We start from the raw sequence: 15561 nt of genomic DNA, 5'->3' as shown, positions 1-15561 counted from the left end.
CAAAGTTTCGGCTTCACCCCTCACCCTATCTCCTAGCTGCAGTTACCGAAGTGAATAGTTCGTTCTGTTTGACATCTGCCGCACACCAGGTGCTTCCCATGTTATTTCATCGACTCCTCACACCAGGTTTGCCATGGATGTGTTACGGGCCACATTTCACAGATAAGGAAACTGAACCCCAGAGAGAGAAAGTGGCTTGCCCCAAACCCCCAGCAGATACCGGACAGCGAAGGCCGTCTGCTTTCTGGTACACCATGATACCTCCTGATTGTCCTCCAGACCTCCTGTATCTCCCCTACCCAGTCCCCACATCCTTACGGACGCCCCCTGGGAGTTCCTGCTTCGGTGGGATGCTCAGCCAACTGAGCCACCCAGGCACCCCAAGAGTGATTTTTTTTTTTTTAATGTCTCTGGAGACAGGAGAGAGAGAGCACTTCACAGAAGCAGGTCTTTAACAAATGCATCGTGATGCACCTGCTCACACTTTCCTGCCGGCCGCACCTCCTGCGGACCCCAAGCTGAGCCCAGCCCGGGGCTGGATGTTTCTACAGACAGCCTCCAGCACCACGGGACACCCCGGTCCAGGCTCCACCTGAGAAGACCAACTCTTTAACTTGTAGTAAGGACTCGAGGTGATTTACAGCGCAAGACCCAAGTAAAGTACAGTTGTTCACATGGAAATAGGAAATTAATGCCAGAACACAGAAGAGAGCCAATGTGCTAACATTGAGGTCAAGTTAGCTATGTGGTTAAAGGTTGAATTGATCTTGAAAAACAGCAGGATGCAAAGTTGTACATACAGGTGGTTACGTCGATTTTTTAAAACCATTTTCAAACCTATAGTATAAAAGACGATTAAAAATAGCCTAAAAGTTTAAAAAAATACCCAAAAATATTAATCAGAAGTTAATTTTGGCTGTTTTGTTTTCCCCTAGTCTTTTGTGTTTGCTAAACTTTGCTAAACTGTATTTAATGAGCATATATTAGTTTTATTTTATTTATTTTTATTATTGAAAAAATGAGGGGTACCTGGGTGACTCAGTCGGTTGAGCATCCAACTTTGGCTCAGGTCATGATCTCACAGTTCATGAGGTCAAGCCCCGCGTCAGGCTCTGTGCTGACAGCTCAGAGCCTGGAACCTGCTTCAGGTTCTGTGTCTCCCTCTCTCTCTGCCCCTTCCCTGCTTGCACTCTGTCTCTCTCTCAAAAATAAATAAACACTAAGGCTATTATAAATGGGAATACATTTCTTTTTCAGGAACTAGAAAAAGAAGAATAGAGAGGTAGCAGAAGGAAGAAAACAACAAAGATTAAAGCAGAAATAAATGAAATACAGACCAAAACAACAACAACAACAAAAAAAAAGATCAGTGAAACTAACAGCTGGTTTTTTGAAAAGATAAAAAAAATTGGGGCCCCTGGGGGGCTCAGTCAGTGAAGCGTCTGACTTCGGCTCAAGTCATGATCTCACGGTTCGTGGGTTCGAGCCCCGTGTTGGGCTTGCCAACCGTCAGTGAGGAGCCCGCTTCAGATCCTCTGTCCCCCCACCCCTGTCCCTCCCCTGCTCATGCTCTCTCTCTCTCAAAAATTAAAATAATTTTTAAAAGATTTTTGTAAAAAATGATGTTTCTCCCAGCCAAGCCAAAAATTATACACCTATATCTATATAGAGCCATCTGTCTAGATCTAGATATATCCACAGAAGGAAACTTACCATAACTTTAGGAAAGAAACTTTTTCCTCCCAGAATCAAATCCTGAGAGGAATGAACAATAAAATAGACCATCTTCGATACCGGTTTTTAGGCCAGGGCAGAAGCAATCTTCATTTGGCTGTTTCTTTCTATCCTTGGTGTAAGTTAGTCAACGGTTCCTTTCAATGGTCGGGCAGTGGGGAGGCAGGGCTGGGACTGAGCTGATGCGCCCCAGGTTTGTCACTTTCCAGTCATGTCGTCTACATCAGGACAGAACTCAGGATCCCTGGGACGGATGGAAGAGCTTCAGTTAAGACTTACCTTCTTGGACCACCGCTCCTTAACCCGTAACCTCTGCTATTCTGCCTCCACTGTGAACACCACACGAGACATACGCACAGCGCTGTCAGCCTGCTGACGCGCAATTCGCTAAGCAAGGTTCCCCGTCTTTCTTGTCTTCTGGTCTGGTCCTTATCCCTCTTCTCTATTTTTTTGCCTTTCCTAACCTGACAAGGTCATGGGTCATGTCAGGGATTAAGTCATGGATCAGCCCCGCCATCAGATCCATTCCTCAGCTCTGACGTACAGGCCTGCTGGAGGAACCCTCCACACCTTGGTTGACCTTGCATCTTCCCTGTGCCGGCTCTCTAAGTACATTCAATGATGACTTGGCCACTGCCTAATGGGAAACTGCCCCATCTTTGTGAGTCCTTGCTATCCGTTGCCTGGGAAAGTGCCTGGCACATTAAAATAGGTAAGTCCATACATGGAGGAATGAGTGGGTGTAGGTGGAGCGGGTAGGTACAGGGATGGAGGGATTAATCTCATTGGAGAAACAAGCGGGATACACTCCGAAGGTCTAAAAACTCAGATGACTGCTCTGCCTGAGCTGCCCTATAAAATATGGTGCCATATTGGTATTTTGGTTTTGCCACATACGGTATTTGAGCCATGGCGAGTTGAGAAAGAAAGGCTTCCACAGAGAGCATACTTTTAAATTAGGAGACTATGCCCTGGAGCACAGGAAAGATAAGAGCCCCCCACCCCCCCACCCCCAGCCCCGCCCCAGGGCCTGGCTTTCTCTCAGAAAAGGCCAAGTCACTGTTGGTCCACAGCCACTCTGTTGTTTGGCTAGCCCTAGGCAGCCATGACTCTCAGGGGCTCCAACACTTGACCAGATGCCCAGGAGAAGAGATGTCACTACCCCCACTCAGCTTCCCTTGCCTCTCTAAAAGCCAACTTCACTGGCAGGCCTGAGCTCATTGAAGTGGGGAGGACGCATCTTAAAAGAGTCCCTAGTGTTGCTTTAGGGTCACCCTGACACAACAAGCCCTGTTCAGTGTTTGTCATTCAAGGGTGAGTAGGCCAGGGCCCCAATGCAAACAAACTCCATTCTCTTCTGTCCACTCCTGCAATGCCCTCTTCTACCTCGTTGTTCTTGGACATGAAAATCCTAGCCATTCCTGGACCAGGGCCTTTGGGTGACTAAGGGCAGGACGAACCAGATTGATGGAACAGGCGATGCAGAAAAGAGAGTCTCCCTCAACAGCGATTTCCACTGCCTTTGGTGTAGGAACCTTGTAAAGACAATGGCGGTCCCTGAAGAAAATGAAAATTCAGATCAGATTTAGAAACCAAGAGGTCTGGGTTTTCCAAACCAAAGGCTGTCTCCACTGGAGAAACCCAGGCCCGTCTCCCTAGCCCTTCCCCAGATCGGCCAGCAGGTGGCGCCACCATCAGGGATTTCAAAACCAAAACTCTACTCAACTGGAAACAGACTTTTTTCTCATTTTGTTTATGCAAATAGTTCATTCCCTACAACATTCCTCCGGGAATGGTTCCCACCCCCCTTCCCCTCCACGCTCATTCCCTCCCCCTTCCCTCCTCTGCATGACCGCTGTCTCCCTCAACGCAGAGTGGATGAAGACGCTGTCAGGAGAGTCTAGGATCCAAAAACAGGCCTGGAGAAATGTGAGTAAGGCGGATGGGGACCCAGGGAAGGAGGGAGGGAGAAGCCAGAAGGGAGAATCCTGGGCAACTCTGCTCCCAAATTTATTCAGGGAGACAGGAACACCCTTCCCCTCCCCGTATATCTTACCTTATGCCAGTATGCACACGCGGGCACACGCAAACACATACCTTCCATCCCTCCTCATGAGGACAAAAGGAGACCTTACACACGTGAGGTGATGGCCACGCTCTCTTCTTCCTCCCAGCTCATAGCCCGGGAGCAGCAAGATGGGGAGACCCACTCTGCCCAGGAGGGGTGCGCTCTGTGTGTGACTCCATATTCTATAGGCCGTTTCTCCCAGAGGCCTTTGCTGGCCCTTGGGAGCCATATCAGAGAGCCATGACTGGAAACCCTCACCCTCAGTTAACTGGTCCCAAGCCAGCCCTATTCCGGGAAGGGGAGGGGAGTGTTGCGAGAGGGCAGGGGAGGAGGATGGGGAGAGAGGACAGGGAGTATGATGAACCTTTGGACTGCACATTGCCCTGGGGGAGGAATACCCAATGCAGCGGCTGCAGAGACCAGCCTCCCCTCTTCACCCACCCCCACCGAGAACATCTCTATGAGGTCTAGAATGGCCAGAGTGGAAAATGCCGAGCGGTATGACCATCCCAGCCCCCACCCCAGTCACTGCCAAAATGGCAAGGGTGCTGCACCCCTCCAGCCCTACAGACACCTACTTTCTTTTCGGCAGGTGGCTCTTATACCTCCTGGTGATGATCCTGTTCTGTAGGGTGGAAGGCTCCATCCCCATTTCTCAGAAGCTCTTTGGGGAGGTGACTTCTCCTCTGTACCCCAAGCCTTACCCCAACAACTTTGAGAAAACCACTGTGATCACGGTGCCCACCGGATTCAGGGTGAAGCTCGTCTTCTGGCAGTTTGACCTGGAGCCTTCTGAAGGCTGTTTCTATGACTATGTCAAGGTATGGGATCGGGTTGGGAGGGCAGAGGGAGAGCTGGGTGTCTCTGGAAACTGAGGACTTGTGTTCTAACCACCCTGGATAGTATTCCTCACACATGGACAGAGCCCTAGCCCTTCAAGAGCTGATGGCCAAGTGGAGCTCTGAGAGTCAGGTGACACCCTGGATGTTGTGGGGGGGGGGGGTCCACTGGATTTAGAGGCCCTCAGTGAGCACTGAAGGGAGAAACATGGAGGAAGGAATGTACAGGTCCCACTTCCAGGAAATGTACTGTCCATAAGAGTCAGAAAAACCTTCCACATCTGCTGACTTTCTGGGAGTCTTTGGAAAACAGCTGTGCCTCAGTTTCCCTGTTTCCATGTAGAATATCACCATGGCTGCCTGCCTAAACAGGAACATGGGGAAGAGAAAAGTATGCAGTAGTAGCTGAAACATAGCCCTCAGCAAAGTCAATGGGCTCAGGCTCCTCACCTTTGAAACAACCAAGAAGGCCTTCCAAGTCTCAACTTTCTATATCCAATAAAAATGAGATTCAAGGTTCAGGATCCAAGTAGAGCCTACACACATCCGATAAATACCATTCCCAGGAGGGTAACCATCTGGAGGCTATGAGAGAATGATCGGAAAATGATACATCTTCCTAACCCAGAGGACTTGAGAAGTTTGCAGGGTTGGGGGGGAAGGGTCTCCAGGGTAGGGATAGAGAGGGATGGGGTGGGGGCAGGATGTCTTCCACTTTTGAGGGGTTAAGGAACCTGTGAAGAAAGAGATAAGGTGGGGGGGGAGCGCCTGGGTGGCTCAGTCGGTTAAGCATCTGACTCAGTTTCAGCTCAGGTCATGATCTCATGGGTTCGTGAGGTCAAGCCCCGAGTCGGGCTCTGCATTGACAGCATGGAGACTGCTTGGAATTCTCTCTCCCACTCTCTGCCCCTCCCCCACTTGTGTACACTCTCTCTCAATTTCTCTCTCTCTCTCTCAAAATAAATAAATAAACTTAAAAAAAATTTTTTTTACGAAAGGAAATTTAAGGGAATCTAGGCGATGCTTGCCGATATGAAGGCTGGAGAGGCTCACTCTCAGCTGAGTCTATCAGGAAGCATGAGGGATATGAATGGTTTGCATAAGGTGAGGTGGAATAACTAGACAGAAAATAAAGCAGACCTGTCGGGCTCTCGGAATGAAGGAATGCTGAAGACTTGGGTAGAGACAACCAGGATTCCAGTGGAAGACGAGCACGGGAGGTGGTGGAAATGAAGAAAGGCCTGAAACGTGCTGGGGGACGTAGAACAAGGAAGAGATGATGTACCAGGCACAGGGTGACATGCAAGGAGTTACCCACTGGGAGACTCAGATGCACCATGGAAGTCCCGCCAGGGTGGGGAGAAGTTCACAACAGCCAGAGCCCGGCAGGCAGAAACCAGGCAGAGGCTGTTCCACCGGTAGAGTGGAACTCTTTGGGACACTCGCTCTTTGGGACAAGAGGAGGACCTTCACTGACCTTCCTCATGGGACGTGTCTCCTCAACAGCTCCTCTTCCCGCCCCTTCTCCTTCCTCCACCAGATCTCTGCTGACAAGAAAACTCTGGGGAGGTTCTGTGGGCAACTGGGTTCTCCACTGGGCAACCCCCCAGAAGCAAAGGAATTTATGTCTGAAGGGAACAAGATGCTGCTGACCTTCCACACGGACTTCTCCAATGAGGAGAATGGCACCATTATGTTCTACAAGGGCTTCCTGGCCTACTACCAAGCTGTGGGTGAGTGGTCCCTGGGTGCCTTTTTTCCTGGCCTTAGTCATATGGACTAGGGACCAGAAAAGGGGAATCTTGAATCCAAAGGAGTAGGAAGCCTGTCCTTCCTTCCTTTTCCCCTCAAGAGAGCTTTGTCCAAAAGGGGCCTGCCAACCTGGGTTCTGTCACCATTGGGGGATTTCCAGAAGACATTATTAGACAGGCCTGGAAGTCCAGGTGGCCAAGAGATGACTTTGTCTTTCGGCCTCTGGTGAGTGATCTCTCTGAGAGCAAAGCCATTACAGAAATCCCCGGCAGGAATTTAACCTCTCCTTCTGGAATCTCTTCCAGACCTCGATGAATGTGCCGCCCAGCGCAACTCGGTTGAGAAGAATCTCCAGCCCCAGTGCCAGCACCTGTGTCATAACTATCCTGGTGGCTACTTCTGTTCCTGCCGTCCAGGCTATGAGCTTCAGAAGGATGGGCATTCCTGCCAGGGTGAGGTTGGGGCGCTGTGGGAGGGAGGCAGGGACGGAGCAAGGGCTTGCTGGCCAGCCAGAGTCTCTGGTGACCCCCGCCTGGCTCTGCTCCCACAGCCGAGTGCAGCAGTGAGCTATACACGGAGCCATCCGGCTACGTCTCCAGCCTGGAGTACCCCAAGCCCTACCCCCCTGACCTGCGCTGCAACTATAGCATCCGGGTAGAGCGCGGCCTCACCCTCCACCTCAAATTCCTGGAACCTTTCGAGATCGATGACCACCAGCAAGTGCACTGCCCCTATGACCAGCTACAGGTACAGCCGTCCTACTCCCTGAGAGACCCCCTTCCTCTCCTTCCCCTCTTCACCCGGCACCCCTCACCCCTGCTTCCCGCTAGATCCTCTGGCCAATCGGGACAGGAATGACCAACGTCACACATGGGCTAGGCAAGTTCCCACACAACTGGGTGTGGATCCTAGGGATCCCTTTCCCCCTCCAGCTGAAAGCATACACAAAAAGCAGACTTCCCACCACCGCCGCCCTCCTGGCTCTGTGGGGAAATGTCTGAATTAGAGAGATGGCCCTCACCTCTTCCCCACCAGATCTATGCCAGTGGGAAGAATATCGGCGAGTTCTGTGGGAAGCAAAGACCCGCTGACTTTGACAGCAGCAGCAATGCCGTGGATCTGCTGTTCTTCACGGATGACTCGGGGGACAGCCGAGGCTGGAAGCTGCATTATACGACTGAAAGTAAGATTTCCCAGGGGCCTCTCCCATTAGGCAGCACTGGGGCAGAATCAGATGGGTAGAAGAGACAGTGGCTCTGACATGAATATGTCCTCTGGTCTCCCCAACAGTCATCAAGTGCCCCCAGCCCAAGACCCTAGACAAGTTCACCATCATCCAGGACCTGCAGCCTCAATACCAGTTCCGTGACTATTTCATTGTCACCTGCAAACAGGGCTACCAGCTTGTGGAGGTAAGAGCCCGAGACTGAGGGAAAACAGCTGGCCCAGCCTTCCAGGGGCAATTCACACGGGTAGCTCAGCGCCCCCCGCCCCCATCAGATTTAGGCTCAGTCCCGATTGGACTCACAGATGCTTGAGCTGGAAGGGTCACCTGGTCTACCAGTTCTCAAACCTGACTATACGCTGGGAACACTTGGAATTTTATGAATACTGATGTCTGGGTACCCTGTAAGAGACTGATTCCATTGACCTGGAGATTGATTCTTCAGCCTGGCACCTAGGGCACCAGGATCACTCGAAGCTAACGTGCAGCCAAGTTTATGAACTACTAACCTTGCGCAGTAACGGTAGAATTAGGACCTGAAAAGGCAGGGTGGAGTACAAGGAGTGACTCGCTCAGCATCACAGATTTTGTACAGGAGGGACTGGAACCAAATCTCCCGCCTCTTGCCCCAGGGCTTTTTTATGTACGATGAGGTTCTCAGCCTGGGCCCACCACCCTGTTCTCAGCTTTGCGGGTGCAGTAAAGAACGTGGTTTTATTGGTTAATCTCACAAAATCCGGTAAAGTAAAATGCGGTTCTGAAAGACATGAAAGTTAGAGTGACCCCTGGGCAGGGGCACGGGACTGGACATCCCATCTTTGTTCAATAGATCCACTTGGAAGACCTCATCAGAATCAGAGAGAAGATCTTTGGTATGCCCTCAAATAGTAGTTAATTCATTCAGCAAACATTTTATGTGCTTACCGAGGGTCAGGAGGTGTTCTAGATGCAGGAGGTCAGTAAAAAGAAACGCGCATATTCACGAGAGCCTTCATGCAGCCTACCTATGAATGTTGCATCAAGCTGAGCTAGCCAGACGAGTTGCTCTTTACCCCTGGATGTCTCCAGCTACATCACGAGGACTGGCTGTCCCAGGCCCAGAAGACTGGAGACTCCCGTACTCTTTGCTCACGTTACAACCCTCCCTGTCTTCTGCTGCCGCCACCCTTACCTTGGCATGTGTGACTCACATCATAGAATTTAAAGCAAGCCACACAGCTTGTCTCCCGTTATTTGCATTTCACTCAAACATCCTTGTTCTCGTACGCACTCTCTTGCAATCTTTTCCAGGGCTAACTCTCTGGGATGGTTGTTGGCCTTAATAAAACTCATTCATAGGGTCCGGTTAATTTTCAACTCAGAGGGTGCCATTTTCTTGCTTTGTGCCTGCTATCTACTCAACTACTATAGCACCTGGCACGCATCAGTATCTCAAGCACCCTGGAAAGTGGCTGGGCCCTTGCCCTTCAGAAAACTGCGGTCTAGGAGAAAGGAAGTGATGCAGGCCGAGACCGGTGGGTACTCCAAAGGAGGAGAAACATGGTTCTACTTCAGGGCACGGTGTTTTGTTCCAACGCAGAAAACACCCAGCCAGTCTTGCTGTTTTTTTAATCTAAACCTGTGGAGTCCAAATGGGCCTCTGTGGAAAAAGGCAAGAGTCTAGAGAGAGGATTATTGGGCCTGACAATGAGTCCTTGCTCTGACTTGCTGCTTGTGACTCGGGGCTCCCCTCTGTAGCCCTGGTCTGAGAAGGACAAAGGAGCCGCACCCACAGAGGTTCTGAGGTCTGCGAGTTTGAGATGTTCTTGCACTGGCTGCTGCTCTGGGGTGGGAAAGGCGGGAAGGGAACCGCAGTGCCTTCTTGTACTAATGACACAGCTACCTCTGTCCCTCTTCTCACACAGGGAAACCAGGTGCTGCTCTCCTTCACCGCTGTCTGTCAGGACGACGGCACATGGCACCGTGCCATGCCCAGATGCAAGAGTAAGTCACAACTCAGGAGTATCTGCCCCTACTCCCACCCCCTGGCCATGGGGACCTGGGATGTGAAAGGAAGAGGGGGCCTGGGCTAAGCCTCTCCCCAAAGGACTTTCCCCCCCACTTGTCCTCTGAAGCCTATGGCCCACAGCAGGAACCAGTCGGCCTTCCGCTCAGCTGTATGGGGGGCTGTACCCAGAACTGAATTTCACTCCAACCAGTTCCCATCCGTCATAAGTTCCCCCCACTGACCGTATTGCCCTGAGGTTCTCAGCTTGTTCTGTGGGCAGACAACTCGTGGTCCCTCCGCTGAAGTTCCAGTACGTTCTCAGCTCTCATACGGCCCTGTGTTCTCTCCAAGTCAAGGACTGTGGGAAGCCCCAAAGCCTGACTAACGGGGACTTCAATTACACCACCGCAAAGGGGGTGAACACCTACCAGGCCCGTATCCAGTACTACTGCCGGGAGCCATATTACAAGATGCAGACCAGAGGAGGCATCAGTGAAACCGAGCGAGGTAGGGACCCATGCAAATGGCAGCCTCCTCCCTTCCATCTTCTCGGGACATCTTCCGAGATTTCTTCCAACATAACCCCTCGAGAATGGATGCATATTACGGTACCTTCCCAGGACACTGGCTTCAGGGGCCTAAAGTACGATGCCAAGAGGCATCTAGTAGGGTTGAATAAGGAGGCACCTGAGCCGATACAAAGAAAATCTCAAATCTCATAAACGGTCCGCTCCTTCTCACCACAAGCATCATCATTCCCACCCGCGCAAGCAGCGTCATCATCCCGACCTCCGTCACCATCATTTCCACCACCACCAACCCCACCACCTCCAACACCCCCTCAGGCTACTATGTTGCAACTTTTTTGCATTTAGATTTACTAAATGACTCTCAAACTTATCTTCCAAACTTTTCTTTAAAATAAATCAGGAGTGCCTGGGTGGCTCAGTCAGTTAAACATCCGACTTCTGCTCAGGTCATGATCTTCCAGTTTGTGAGTTCAAGCCCCATGTCAGACTCTGGGATGACAGCTCGGAGCTTGGAGCCTGCTTGGGTTCGGGGTCTCCCTCTCTCCCTGCCCCTCCCCTGCTCACACTCTGTCTCTGTCTCTGTCTCTGTCTCTCTCTCAAAACTCTCTCTCAATAACCATTAAAATAAATAAAATAAAATAAAATAAAATAAAATAAAATAAAATAAAATAAATCACATCCTAGGAGCGCCTGGGTGGCTCAGTCAGTTAAGCGTCAAACTCTTGATTTTGGCTCAGGTCATGATCCACAGTTTGTGAGTTCCAGTCCCGCATTGGGCTCCGCGCTATCAGCATGGAGCCTGCTACGGATTCTCTCTCCCCTCCTCTCTCTCTGCTCCTCCCTCACTCGTTCTGTCTCTCTCTCTCTCAAAATAAATAAACTTTTTAAAAATAAAATAACATAAAATAAATGACATGCTTTGTAGGTTAGAAACATCCAAAAAAAGAAACAATCTTATATTGAAATTATATAGTATTATTAAAGAGCTGGGCTTTGAAGTCAGACAATCCTTAGTTTGCATCTTGGTTCTGTAACCTAGAAATTATGTGACCTTGTGCAAACTATTTCAGCTCATTTTCCTCCTCCAAAAAAAAGGAGGATAATGCATCCCCGAAAGTGTCACTGTGGTGCTTCAAGGAGATAATGTCAAGAAAGTGCTTAGCAACAGGTACGGTACTCCGTCAGCCATCAGAAAATGTAGCCGCATGGGGCGCCTGGGTGGCGCAGTCGGTTAAGCGTCCGACTTCAGCCAGGTCACGATCTCGCGGTCCCGTGAGTTCGAGCCCCGCGTCAGGCTCTGGGCTGATGGCTCGGAGCCTGGAGCCTGTTTCCGATTCTGTGTCTCCCTCTCTCTCTGCCCCTCCCCTGTTCATGCTCTGTCTCTCTCTGTCCCAAAAATAAATAAAAAACGTTGAAAAAAAAAATTAAAAAAAAAAAGAAAGAAAGAAAATGTAGCCGCCATTATTATCTACAAGGCCACTTCCAAGGTGCAGTCACTGACAAGATGTTCAAATGTTCCTTCCGGTTTTTATGTCTACCTTCACAAGCAGGGAGCTCATCAAACGTACAGTTAATGTTCTGATTTTTTTCACCGAATGTCAACACCAAAAAAATATACGTAGGGAGCCTCCCAACACTTGTGATATTCCATCCTTATGTATTTCAACCTTCCCTTTGTCCGTGTTGGTGCCGGATCTCCCCTCTCCCCATCTAGCGCGCTCTGTGCTTACTGGCCTCTGCGAGCTGCTTCTCCTGCCCACCGTCTCCCAGCCTGCTCATCGCCCCCTCTTTCCACAGGGGCCTATACCTGCACCGCCGAGGGCATTTGGAAGAATGAAAAGGAAGGACAAAAGATTCCTCGGTGTTTGCCAGGTGAGTGGAAGCCCTCTGGGGCCATTCCCAGTGCCTTTGGCAACCCTGCGGGGCCTCAGGAAGAGCCTGCACAGAGCACGGAGACAAAGTGAATGGAGAGACACTCCAGCTTGAGGTCAAAAATAGGAGCAGTAAAGGGGAAAGGAAAGGAGAAGGCCCAGGAGAAACGGACAGAGGGACCCAGGCAACTGGACTCGGTCCTGACATTCCCGCTTTTTCCCTGAGCAGATTGGGAATCGGGGAGTTAAAAAGAGCAAGAAAACCCCCAGGAAGAAATAAACCAGAGCCAGGAGGAGAGGCAAAGGCCAAAGACTCCGGGGGAGGGTGGGAATGGGAGAACAAAGAGGAAACGCCCCGGAGCCAGAAAAAAAGGCCTCAGGGGGGAACTGCCTGATCACAGAAGGAAAGAGGACGGGCCAGACTGACTTGAACTTGCCTTCTCTGTCTCTCCTCTCCAGTGTGTGGGAAACCCGTCAATCCCGTGGAACAGAAGCAGCGCATCATTGGAGGGCAAAGAGCCAAGCTGGGCAACTTCCCCTGGCAGGCATACACCAATATCTATGGGCCGGGCGGGGGGGCCCTGCTGGGCGACCGCTGGATCCTCACAGCTGCCCACACCCTCTACCCCAAGGACTACAACGGGGAAAATAACGCCACCAGGGATGTGTTCCTGGGCCACGTAAACGTGGAAGAGATCACAAAACTAGCAAACCACCCTGTCCGCAGGGTCAGCATTCACCCAGACTACCGCCAGGACGAGTCTAACAATTTTGAGGCGGACATCGCCCTCTTGGAGCTGGAAAATAGTGTCACCCTGGGGCCCAACCTCCTCCCCATCTGCCTCCCTGACAACGAGACCTTCTATGACAGGGGCCTCATGGGCTACGTCAGTGGCTTTGGGATAATGGAGGAGAGGCTTTCCTATGACCTCAAGTTTATCCGTCTGCCCGTAGGTAGGCGAGAGGCGTGTGAGAGCTGGCTCCGGAAAAAAAATAGGAACGATGTGTTTTCTCAAAACATGTTCTGTGCCGGGGACCCGTCTCTAAAGCAGGATGCCTGTCAGGGCGATAGCGGAGGGGTCTTTGCAGTGAAGGATGAGGACAATGATCGCTGGGTGGCCACGGGCATCGTATCCTGGGGCATCGGGTGTGGCAGGGGCTATGGCTTCTACACCAAATTACTCAACTACGTGGACTGGATCAAGAAGGAGATGGGGGAGGGGGAGGGAGAGGGCTGAGCCCACAATTCACTAGGTCAAAATCCAGACAGCAGTGCGTTAAAAAAAAAAAATGATCTGACCAGTTATTGATAACCACTAAGAATCCATATTAAAATCACTGATGCAGAAAGACATTGTGTGAAATAAATGCTCTTTTCTATAATCCCATCCCTGAAACAACCCAAAAGTCACCTTTATTTCCTCCAAGGATTGCAGAAGATGTATTCCACAATCTCTAGTTATCATTGTCCTCTTCTGTCATTATACCCTTGGGCAATTGAAACTCTTTCCAAAGAAAATTTTATGAGAAATGCCAGTGTGCAGAATGAGTTAAAAGTAGTATTTAACCAATATAAAAATATTTAATAAGATCATATTTAAAATACTTAAGGGGCACCTCGGTGGCCCAGTCGGTTAAGCATCGGACTTTAGCACAGGTCATGATCCTGCACTTCCAGGGTTCGAGCCCCGCGTCAGGCTCTATGCTGACAGCTCGGAGCCTGGAGCCTGCTTCGGATTCTGTGTCTCCCTCTCTCTCTGCCCCTCCCCTGCTCACACTCTGTCTCTCTGTCTCCCAAAAATAAATAAACAGTAAGAAAAAAATTTTTTAATACTTACTTAAGAAGACAATCAGAATCAAAAATGTTTATGCACACATTTACAATTAGGGTTCTAGATAACAATTTATTTCTAATTTTGTTTTGATTATATAAGAAGAAAATCCTGATTTCCCCACACATGTAGTTGCAAATATAACAGTTTTTTTTTAAAGCTCCCTTTCCAGGGGGCCCCGGGTGGCTCTGTCGGTTAGTGTCAGATTCCTGATTACAGCTCAGGTCACGATTCCAGGACTGTGGGATTGAGTCCCCCTTCAAGCTCCACATTGAGTCGGGCTCCCGGTGGAAGCGGAGCATGGAACCTGCTTGGGATTCTCACCCTCTCTCCTTCTGCCCCTCTCCCTCCCTCACGTGTTTCTTTCCTCTCTCTCTCTCAAATAAAAAAATAAAAATTAACAAATAAGAAACATTCTTTAAAAAATAAATTAGGGGCGCCTGGGTGGCGCAGTCTGTTAAGCGTCCGACTTCAGCCAGGTCACGATCTCGCGGTCCGTGAGTTCGAGCCCCGCGTCAGGCTCTGGGCTGATGGCTCGGAGCCTGGAGCCTGTTTCCGATTCTGTGTCTCCCTCTCTCTCTGCCCCTCCCCCGTTCATGCTCTGTCTCTCTCTGTCCCAAAAATAAATAAAAAACGTTGAAAAAAAAAAATTTTTAAAAAAAATAAATTAAAAAAATAAGCAAATAAAAGCTCCCTTTACGATTTCTACGTGTTTCTTTTTTTGTTTTTTTATTTATTTATTTTTAATGTTTATTTATTTTGAGAGAGAGAGAGAGAGAGCATGAGCGGGGGAGGAGCAGAGAGAAAGGGAGGCAGAATCTGAAGAAGATTCCAAGCTCCAAGCTGTCAGCACAGAGCCCAACAGGGGTTTGAACCCACAAACCGTGAGATCATGACCTGAGCTAAAGTCAGATGCTTAACCAAGTGAGCTACCCAGGTGCCCGTTGGTTTTTTTAAAGATTTTATTTTTACATAATCTCTGCACACAATGTAGGGCTCGAACTCACAACTCTGAGATCAAGAATCACATGCTCTACTGACCAAGCCCGTCAGACGCCCCTCTAAGTATCTCTTAAGGGAGGAGTGGTAATGAGGGCCACCTGGGTGGCTCAGTTAAGTGTCAGTCCCACTTTAGCTCAGGTCATGACCCCACAGTTCGTGAGTTCAAGCCCCACCTTGGGCTCTGCTGACAGTTCAGAACCTTGAGCCTGCTTCAGATTCTGTGTCTCCAACTCTCTCTGCCCCTCCCCTCACGTCCTGTCTGTCAGTCTCTCTCTCTCTCTCTAAAATAAGTAAACATTTAAAAAAATTTTTTAATAAATAAACATTAAAAAAATTTTTTTTAAAGAAGTGATATGACATTTTTGTTTCCAAGTTGAAAGATTAACAATATTTTTAGTGGTGCCTGGATGGCTCAGTCAGTTAAGCACCCGACTTCAGCTCAGGTCATGATCTCACAGTCCATGAGTTCGAGCCCCGCGTCAGGCTCTGTGTCAACAGCTCAGAGGCTGGAGGTTGCTTCTGATTGTGTCACCCTCTCCCTCTGCCCCTCCCCCACTCCCACTCTCTCTCTCAAAAATAAAATAAAAACATAAAAAGGAAATTTTTTTAAAAAACAATATTTTTAGATAACTTGTATTACTTAAGACACATTTTTTTAATGTTTATTTATTTTTGAGAGAGAGAGACAGCACAGGCGGTAGAGGGACAGAGAGAAAGGGAG

The 15561-nt window shown here is 49.6% G+C and overlaps 1 protein-coding gene across 1 annotated transcript; it reads left to right on the top strand.

Annotated features, from left to right (window-relative positions):
* Positions 1-3528: 3528 nt before the first annotated feature.
* C1R (complement C1r) lies at positions 3529-13358 on the top strand. The gene is made up of 11 exons (XM_042991695.1): positions 3529-3663; positions 4395-4623; positions 6182-6374; positions 6699-6845; positions 6944-7140; positions 7429-7576; positions 7684-7805; positions 9523-9601; positions 9957-10112; positions 11933-12007; positions 12466-13358. Coding segments are annotated over exons 1-11 (2127 nt in total). The 5' UTR covers positions 3529-3661; the 3' UTR covers positions 13245-13358.
* Positions 13359-15561: the final 2203 nt, after the last annotated feature.

The sequence above is a fragment of the Panthera tigris genome, chromosome B4 (assembly GCF_018350195.1).
Source record: "Panthera tigris isolate Pti1 chromosome B4, P.tigris_Pti1_mat1.1, whole genome shotgun sequence".
Taxonomy (NCBI): domain Eukaryota; kingdom Metazoa; phylum Chordata; class Mammalia; order Carnivora; family Felidae; genus Panthera; species Panthera tigris.
The sequence above is the reverse complement of the archived record's forward strand: the minus strand, read 5'-3'. Positions and strand labels throughout refer to the sequence as shown.